Source organism: Diadema antillarum, unplaced genomic scaffold (genome assembly GCF_040938485.1).
Source record: "Diadema antillarum isolate AM-2024a unplaced genomic scaffold, OU_Dant_1.0 seq00000497_RagTag, whole genome shotgun sequence".
Lineage (NCBI taxonomy): Eukaryota > Metazoa > Echinodermata > Echinoidea > Diadematoida > Diadematidae > Diadema > Diadema antillarum.
This window is the reverse complement of record NW_027271456.1, coordinates 609,886-620,107: the sequence shown is the minus strand read 5'-3', so window position 1 is coordinate 620,107 and position 10,222 is coordinate 609,886. Positions and strand designations below refer to the sequence as shown.

The window sequence follows — 10,222 nt, the reverse complement described above, 5'->3', positions numbered from 1 at the left end:
GAACACTTCATTACACCAGCTTAAAAAAAATGATCTCAATCTATACTTAATCATATACCGTTTTTCAAACAAAATCTGAAGACAAGATAATGAAGGAAAGTATGAACTTATATTGCCCAACCCGATCACACACTCGGTAAAGTGCTAGTCTTTTATTTGAAAGATATTCTGTGTAATTTCCTCCTTTCATTAAAGACCCTGTAAGGGATACCACGGAGTGAGAAGGCTGGCAAGGCTCAGATTTATTCGAGATTCCCCGTAACGAACTGTATACAGCTTTGCCGCTGATCTCTGTGTAATAGCCAGAGAGCTAGCGACTACTCAATTTACCCCATCAAGCCCAAAAGGTTTGACCCCTCAGAGTTGCTGGGGCCACCCTCCTCAGTAACAAAATGTGCGTCAGCCTGGTCCCGGAGGGCGGGTTGGGCCCCCAGGGACCCCCCCCCCCCCCCCCCGAAAAGGGCCCTTGGAGGGTGTAATTTACCCCATGGAGCCCATGAACCAAACTTGGTCTAAAAGAATGTCCTATGGGTGTACATCATAAAAATATAAAAACTGACAAAATATCTGGTCGGGGAAGGAGTTGCCAGACTGCTAGTTTGTAGGCACAAACCCTTGCTGGTTGTTCAGGTGTCTGCATCAAGACTACATTTTGCCATAGGCCCTGTACTGTAGCGTCTCCCAACAGTCTGAGGGACAGTGCCAGTTGAGTGCATGTAGTAGTCTTGGCGCAGACTCTGTTACTCCCATCAAAGGTTTGTACCCGCAAACTGCCCAGTATGCCCTGGAACCCAGGGTAGTTTGCAGGCAGAAATTGACCAGGCACAATAGAAAAAAAAAAAAAACACACACACACACACGCACATACGCACGTACGCTCACACATTCCTTTTATGTAAAATTTACATACCGGTATACAAAACATGTCACATAGGTTCTACAGCCAGGATATACCGTGCACACAATAAATGTCAGCTCTATAAGAAGTTCATACCATTTGATTGTTTGAATGGATGCTATCAATGGACATTTCAGCAGGGACACTAGAGAAAATTTAAAATTTGTGTGAATTTGTATCATGTTTTACCGGCCCCATCGTCTACTTGTCCTTTACTATGTATTCACCTTATGAGACACAATTGGAGCTTTTCAGAAAATGCTGAAATAAACCTTTCATTGTGAGTACACTTCAATTTCAGACCAACCACAGAAGCACTAAATGCCATTTGTATAACACATTGAAGTAAACGATATCATCATCAGAGCATTGAACATAACTTTGATAAAGTTCATGTTAATAACAGAATGTCGGATACAGCTTGGAGTTTTTCCTTTTCTGACTTTTTTTTTTTGCATTTAAAATGCAAATTCCAATTCTCAATCCATACATGATTCTTTTGAAAATCTTAAAATGAGAATTCTTTTAGGTTTTGGTTGATTAAAAAAACCACCCTTTATGTATTACAAAAAAAAAATCAGAAATAATATCCATCAGTTCTCAAACTCAGTAGTGCATGTCACCTCATTGTTTTGGACAATAATACATCTTTACACATAATTATGGTGTTCTACATAGACTGTGTACATGTATTGCTGAACTTCCTTAAAACATACAGAATGCTGTAATATTTCAGCACTTTTGTAAACTTCTGGGTTCTGGAGATACTTTACCTTAAGTTCCCAGCCCCACACAAACGAAACCCAAATTATGGTGTCACATATTGCAAAGACTGCCATTGACCCTGGTCAGTACACAACAAGTTGAAGCATTGACTATATTTAACTAAGCTCTCTTTAAATATACGTGTAGCATGCAGTAGCTGAAAGTATGAACTTGATCTTGTGTTCTCTTTACATTAGCACTTTTTTCAACACCTTATTTCTGGAGATACACTATCTTCAGTTACGCAGCCCCACACAAACAAAACTCAACTTGTTGTTGTGGTGTCACATACTGCAAAGACTGCCATTGACCCTGGTCAGTACACAACAAGTTGAAGCATTGACTAGCTCCCTTTGAATATACTTGAAGCATGCAGGCTGAGAGTGTGAACTTGATCTAACTTGTGTTCTCTTTACATCAGCAATTTGGCAACTCCTTATTCAGTGACTCCAACTCTCCCGTTTTCGACGGGAGATCTCCCGCCGAAAGCCCATTTTTGCAAAATCTCCCGTTTTCACGCTTGAGATTTGATTTCTCCCGCCCTGGGTCTGTGTCTTCCGGTGGAAATGATTTCTTACTTATTGCTATATCGTATGTTGAAAAAAATAAGCCTTAGATAGCACCACAGAACATCTAGAACCCTAGGAACTTCGCGCTTCGCACACATCAACTTGGAGTCTCCCGCCGTTGCAAGGGGTCTCGGGCGGGAGAATCTCCAGATCAGAAGGTGATTGGGGTTCCACACAAACAAAACTCAACTTGTGGTGTCACATACTGCAAACATAGTTTATGATTGCCATTAGCCCTGGACATTACTCACCAAGTTGAAACGTCAAATCACCAACTGAATGAAACGCTAGCTTCATCTTCAATTTCCCCTTTAACTATAGCATGCATGCCCAGAGCATGTGCAGTGACTGTTTTTTGTGTTCTCTTTATATCAGCATTTTGGTCAACTACTCATTTATGAGATACTCAGTTGTATACTCCTCCCCCCCCCCCCCCCCGAAAAAAAAGAAGAAAGAAAATAAACTTGCAGGGAGTCACATACAGCCACAATTTAGTTCATGCTTATGATTTAGTTGCCATTAACTGTGGCAATTACACATCAAGTCATACATCATACTGTATAGTAGACAACGAAGGGTGTTTTTTTTTTTTTTGCATTATTTGAAAAAACTATTTGTGGCATATACATATTATAATAGATACACTGTATAGGATAAGCAGCCTGTGTGGCCAGTAAAACATGACACAATTTTGTTGCGTCAAGTGTGTTTATACCTATTTTTGTGCATATGTTATTATTGTTCAATAAAAACATTAAAAAAATAAAAAAAAAACATGACACAATTTCACACAAATTTTAAATTCTCTCTAGTGTCCCTGCTGAAATGTCCATTGATATTTGCAGGCACAAACCCTTGTTGGTCGTAGAGGAGTCTGCGCCAAGACTACTGTATGCACCACTTCGGCACTGCCCCATAGGCCCTGTGTTGTAGCTTCTCAAGGCTGCAGTGCAGTGGTACGTGTATTAGTCTTGGCACATGCAGACTCCTATTACGACCAACAAGGGTTTGTGCCTGCAAACTACACTGTCCCTTGGACTGTTGGGAGACGCTACAGTACAGGGCCTATGGCAAAGTGTAGTCTTGACGCAGGCAGCTAAACAACCAGCAAGGGTTTGTGCTATAAACTAGCGGTCTGGCTACCCCTTTCCCGACCAGATTTTTTGTCAGTTTTTTTTTTTTTTTTTTTTTTTTTTTTTTTTACCGTGTAATACCGATGAGAGTATGCTTCGATGCACATATCAGCTGTCCGGTGCTGTTCGTGGTTTACGAATGTTCCCCGATTAGTCCATGGGCCAGGCCAGATATTGGTACCATCTGAGGTGGCAAAACCTTTTTGGTGTCATTTTGTTTGTCGGGCATAGATATGCTTATCAAGCTATGATAGCATTTCCAAATGAGTAGCTTAGTCATAGTAAATGAATTTTTAACCAATTTGGTCTCGTTGTTATATCCCTATACTTCTGAATCGAAACTAACCGCTATACAAAGAAGAGCACTGTCTTCTGTATGTTCCATAGAGCTGTAAAATGCAGCTCTGTGGTATGTTCACAGGTGTTCTGTTGTAAACGCGGTGCGCTTAGTCTTTATTCAAGGCAGCGAAAGGAATATCCAAAGGTTATGATGTCCACAGCGCTCAGTCTTTATTCTAGACGGCGAAGGGAATATCCAAAGCGTATGATACAGTGTATATCCTTTTATCTAAAAACAACAACAACAACAAAAGCAATTCCTCGTTAATTTTACCGTATCTTTCAATTATTTATCATTTTCCGACGAAAACGCTACGGTGAAAACGCTGATACCACGCCAATGTCGCTTTATTTCCCTCCAACAATATAAGATAATGCAAAAACAATGTACCGATACACTACGATACATTATAATGAATGATATTGTCAATGAACAGAGTGATTTTTGTTTAAAACTGATGTATTTGTTGATAGGGTAGTATAAAAACAGTATAGATAATCCCTTTTATGAGGAACTTTAGATACGATAACGGTACATTGGTCTAGATAAAGACTAAGCGCACCGCGTGACAGCTGTGGACATCATAACCCTTTGGATATTCCCTTCGCTGCCTTGACTAAAGACTAAGCACACCGCGTTTACAACAGAACACCTGTGGACATACAGAAGGCAGTGCTCTTCTTTGTATAGCGGTTTAGTTTCGATTCAGACGTATATGGATATAAAAACGAGACCAAATTGGTTAAAAATTCATTTATTATGACTAAGCTACTCATTTGGAAATGCTATCATAGCTTGATAAGCATATCTATGCCCGACAAACAAACTGACACCAAAAAGGTTGTGCCACCTCAGATGGTACCAACAACCCATTTTTCGGGTCTTGGCCCATGGATTAGATGGACAGCGAATAGATCGGGCCTCCCGTGAATCCCCACGCTACAGTTTTTTTTTTTTAATAAGAATAAAACGTAAGATTATCATATAGTAAAATTATGTCGAACAAAATTCTTCGTAAATCATATCTCTCGGTGATCATAAAAATTTCAGCCTATACATGATCATAGATTTTCCCCCAACATGAAGATGATTTATGATCGAAATGAATTAAAGTATGACCTTATATCCCCACCCCCTACACCCACCAAGGAAGGTATACGACCATTTCTCTCCCCCCCCCCCCCCCGCGTCACCGTTCAAGTACACTCCGACAAACTCATCAACCACGATGTACGTTACGCCCTCTATCATTCAGGTCACTCTATTTTTTAACGGCAAGTTGATCCGTGGCAACCGAAGTATGAAATTCTCCTGCTGCAGACTAGATGCCTTCAAATCCCCGAATTTCCCGCCACTCGCCTTCGTGGGCACCAACACTCAAGGTGACTACAGGCCCATCAATAAATACACTGTAAAAACATCGGTGTTAGATTTAACACCACGGGTGTTAAATCTAACACCGATCAAACTTCAATAAAGGACCACACCCACAGGTGTTAAAAATGCACTGTGATGGTGTTGAAAAGTGTTCACCTGACACTTTGTGGTCTTAATTTGACACTGTATAATCGTTATTTTGACACTGTACTGGTGTTAATTCAAAAATGACACCACATGGTGTTGATTTGATATTTGTTGGTGTTGATATCAATGGTTTAACACCCGTCCAGCTTCAATAAGAGACCACACCAGCTGGTGTTACTTTGGTGTAAATTTATTTTCACATTTTTTCAAAAATCTAGTATTTTAATGTAAAATTCTTGATCGTCTTGTTTAAATTAAAAATCAACAAAAAGTGCAGTTACTAAGAAACTCTTCAAAAAACAGTTTAAAATTTGGAAATGACACCCGGAGGTGTTAATTTAACACCATAAATGAGCACCGAAAATTTAACACCAGCTCGGTGTTCACTATTTAACACCGGACTTTTTGCAGTGTACTAACAACATCTACTTGAGCTCGTGATTCGAAGTGTACATAATTATCATGTGTACTCATGTAATCAGGATGAAATATTGGGGTTTTGTTGGCGCTTAAAGAAAGTAAGGATATTTAGACCTATATAATACCAAAAGAAAGGGGATATGTTCAAAAAAAAAACATTTGTATATTCATATTATGTACCAACATTCGTAAATCATGAATGTATTTTTTGTTAAACTTTTACCACTTTTGAATTTCATTCTTGAACAGCAATGTCAATAGCATAGATCTGTACTCCATGGGACAGAATGATACTAAAACGTAGTATTTCCTAAGTTCAAATCAGACAGTACATTGTAAACCAGGGCTACTTGATGAATGATCACTTTGGCACCGTCGTTCATCCTCCATTGTTTAAAGGGGAAGGCTAGTAACTGATCAGTGGGAATCAGTGGAAATGCTGGGAGATGATTGTTCCAATCCTTATGGGATTCATTCAAGAGTTCATTGTATATCTATTGTTGTGTGAAAATTATTTGCTTCAGAATAGTCTCATATTCAAGTAATGTGCAGATTAATGCTCCGTCACTGACCAGGGACGCTAACCTGGAAGCACTAATCTGCACGTTACTTGAATATGAGACCATTCTGAAGCAAATCATTTTCACACAACAATAGAATACAATGAACTCTTGAATGAATCCCATAAGGATTGGAACAATCATCTCCCAGCATTTCCACTGATTCCCACTGATCAGTTACTAGCCTTCCCCTTTAATTCCAATGTGACATCTTTTATTTCGTTCATTCCATCATGGTTAGTGATCTGGACTAATGTCCGTCAACCGAAACCTGGTGAAGAGTTCAGTGTGAAGGCGAACATGACAGCCGAAGTGGATCTCCTTTGGATCTATCCCAACATCACCCTCGACACGGTGAGTTCGGGGAAATAGTCGGTATAATGTCACCCTCGAAACAATGAGTTTGAGACAATAGTCGATAATAACATCACCCTCATTACCACGCCAGAAGGCAATATTAAACAGACTAATCACTGATATCATTCTGTTATGTAGGCGTCACTGTCGCGAAATTGACCAAAGATGAACACAGGATAAAGGAAATGTTCCAATTAGCCACTGATCGTATAAACATTGGGTCATTCGTGAAGGCATCTTAAGCCATCGTATGGATGGTGGAGTTTTTCAGGCTCCTGTAGCAACTTCGTGAGCGGTGGTAAAATCTTCAAATTCATGTAGACATCTCTTTTTCCTTCGTTTGTCCTTCGGATTCACATCTTCGTGTAGCCTTCGTGTGTGGTTCGGGTGCCATCGTGTGACTTTCAGTAGGCGTCGTACTTGCATGCTTCGGCTGCTGATTGGCTTTGACCAAGTTCCGGGTCAACTTCACCCGAAATTGAAAAGTCCATAATAAATATTCGTATTGCCGTCTTGTGTCAATTTTGGGACAGTGTGACTCCACCCTTACCCCGATTTAATGGTTATTCCGCAGACGCAGGGGCGGATCCAGGAATTCTGTAAAGGTGGGGGGGTGCAACTGATATATCTGGTGCCACTTCCGGGTTTCATTTCATTTTTTTCTTTTTCTTTTATTTTTTTATTTTGTTTTAAACGATAAATAAAGGGGGCGTGCGCCTCTTGGATCCGCCACTGAGACGTGTATTTTTTTTTTTTTACACTCTAAAGCCCCACTTAATCTCGACCAGTGGGCTGCGAAGCTCTCGCAGGTGGGCCGCCAAAAATGAAACGAATATTCATATTCAATCTTCCTGGGCCTCAATAAAGTTTGTAGGAGCCAATGTGGGCCTCGGGTTTGAAAAATGTTGAGAAGCGCAGTTCTAAGGGTTCTTCCTAATTTGTTGTTTAAAAACTTAACCTTTAGCGAGTGTGCTCAACCGGAAAGTGAAAATCAAAATCAATTGCTTGATGAACGTCTATACAATTGAAAACGTAATTTTGTACGATTGAACATTGAACAGGTGAAGGCACATCTACAGACTGACATCAAGGGCGTTGTGTTGATGACGTACGGCGCGGGGAACTTTCCATCAGACCGCAAAGACATCTTGAATGCTATCAAAGAGGCCGTTGAGGGCGGCAAACTGATCGTGAACTGCACCCAGTGTCCTGACGGACAAGTCACACCGGCTTACGAGACCGGACAAGTAAGTCTTGTTTTGACAGAAATACATTGTAGGGGCTTAACACCCGCCTTAGAATAAGATCAGGCCAGAATATACTTAAAGGTCTTGTTTACCTTTGGGAGCAGTGATTTAAAAAAAAAATGTTCAAGATACAGTAAACCTCGGATAAGTCGACTTCGAGTGAGTCGAAAATCACTTAACTCGAAGCAAAATAAAAAGTCCCGATTTTTCCCTATGTATTTTCTCTAAGAAATATTTGGATAAGCCGAAGTACGAGAGTCGAATTTCGGCTGTGTCGAAGTAAAACATTCAGTCCCTTTTGTACAAAATACACGTAGTTTACATCACTTGAGTCGAAGAAGATTTGTCTGGCATTCTCGAGGAGAACAAAAAAATAGGCATGTCGCAGAACCCCGTCCCTGACCTGGTGCAGGTAAGCATGCACACTCACCGTACCGCTCCGCACGCATGTCGAATACATACACATGTATACATGTATACACACAGCACATCGATCCATACTTTATCCACACACATAGTACATCCATACTTTATCCATGTCAAGCCAGAACTCCTTGGTCAACCAATCGCTGCTTTAATATTTTAGTGACAGGCCAAGTGGGCGGAGCATGTTTGTGCGTGCCTGGCTGGCTGTATAGTTTTGTTCAATGGAGGTGGGATGGGCCTGGGAGAGTGTTTGTCTCAGGGTAGGTTGACAAGAGATGGCTACCTATGTTGCACCATAGACGTAGCACATGCACATTGCCGCATTAGCGCAGACATTCTCAGAACTACGTTAAACTACTAGTATTGATACAAATTCCATGTTAAATTTAGAACAAAATAAGAACATTATCTTCAAGAACAGACAAATCTGAATGCAAACACACACACGCACGCACACACACACACACACATGCATGCAAATGTACTATAATACATGTACATAACTGTGAGTCGAAAAAAAATCGACTCTCGCGAGAGTCGAAGTTCACTTAAGTCGACGCATTTTTGTCAGTCCCGAGAGCTTCGACTCATGCGAGGTTTACTGTATCACTTTTGATGCATAGTGTAGGTCAGTTGTATCACAAAACATCCTACCACATAAAATTTTTGCAATAAAGCCTGAAATATAAGGAGATATCACTATTTTTCTCATTAAACCATAACTGTAGACGGTTTAGTCTGGAAACATTTTTATTATAACTATATTGTTCACATTTCAATATTTAACAATACTTAACATTGATTATACTAGTTCAAATTTTTACATTGCTTGTTTCTATCCCTAACTCACATTTTACAAATATTTTGACGCACTAATGCTGGATTTTTGTTTCATCTGCAAATGGTTCTGCCTTTTAAGATCGGTAGACCACTCACCTAGATGACTACTGAGCAAAGGAGACACTAGTAAACAAAACCTAGAGTTGAGAGCATGACTTTATTTGAGAAATTAATTAGATTTTTTTGTGACTCTGATTTTTTATGCAAGATGAGAAAACCATTGTTATTGTTTTGTACACGTTCTTAAACATGAAATTCGCGTTTACAAGGATCGATCTGAATTTTGTTGATCCGTGAGTTTGCTTATTAAATTTTGTTCGATGTTTTATCTTGGTTTATTAAGGTCCTGATAGAGGCAGGGGTAATCCCCCTCTCTGACATCACACCAGAGGCGGCGCTCACCAAACTTGATTACGTCATCCAAAACTTCACAGGCTCAGAACGCGAGGCTTACCTCAAACGTAGCCTGCGGGGAGAGATGACGGTTCAGTAGTTTGATCATGTATTTCAAGGAGGTTTTAAATTGATTTGATTTGATCTGATCTGATTTCATTGTTCCACATCTAAAACAAAAATAATATGGTAATATCGATTGAACTTTAGACTGGACCAAGCGTCGTAATTACAGAGAATACAAGAGAAGACAATTTTACAAACATGAAATGTGGGGACCTACTAAAAAAGCAGAGCTTGTAATGTATAGATCCCTAGATGAAAATGTTGGTCTTGTTAAACAAACAACCTAGTAACAACAATTATGAAAGAAAGGAAATAAACGTAAAGGAAAAGAGAGCAAAATGAGCAAGAAAAACAAATAAAATACATCAGAACAGAACGAATTAGCCACCTGTAATACGCTTGCAAGATTCCTCGTCACCCGACCAACATATAGTTAGGTAACAGTAGGAATACGCAAAAGCACATGATACATAATGATTCATGAATTCAGGAATAGCTTTGACATGAGCGACTCTGTAAGAAGAACTAAAAGCAAACCCTGATTCCTAATAAACAGGTGTGATACCTCTTTGATCATAATAATGATCAAAGAGGTATCACAATTGATCATATCAAGTCTTTCATGGATCAACCTGAGTCTGAGATCGCACTCCGTGGCCTACACGATTTAATGACGTAGCTAAA

The 10,222-nt window shown here is 39.8% G+C and overlaps 1 protein-coding gene across 1 annotated transcript; it reads left to right on the top strand.

Annotated features, from left to right (window-relative positions):
• The first annotated feature begins 6,509 nt into the window (after window positions 1–6,509).
• On the top strand, window positions 6,510–9,572 carry LOC139733826 (L-asparaginase-like). The gene is made up of 3 exons (XM_071644632.1): window positions 6,510–6,563; window positions 7,628–7,813; window positions 9,423–9,572. The coding sequence occupies exons 1-3, from the start codon at window positions 6,510–6,512 to the stop codon at window positions 9,570–9,572; spliced, it is 390 nt and encodes a 129-aa protein (XP_071500733.1).
• The last annotated feature ends 650 nt before the right edge of the window (window positions 9,573–10,222 follow it).

What these genes read in the sequence shown, in the direction of transcription:
- LOC139733826 (XM_071644632.1), top strand. Translation starts at nt 6,510, where the DNA reads ATGACAGCCGAAGTGGATCTCCTTTGGATCTATCCCAACATCACCCTC. An exon ending in CCAACATCACCCTCGACACG is followed by an intron (nt 6,564 to 7,627) that starts GTGAGTTCGGGG and finishes AACATTGAACAG; the next exon opens with GTGAAGGCACATCTACAGAC. An exon ending in CGGCTTACGAGACCGGACAA is followed by an intron (nt 7,814 to 9,422) that starts GTAAGTCTTGTT and finishes TGGTTTATTAAG; the next exon opens with GTCCTGATAGAGGCAGGGGT.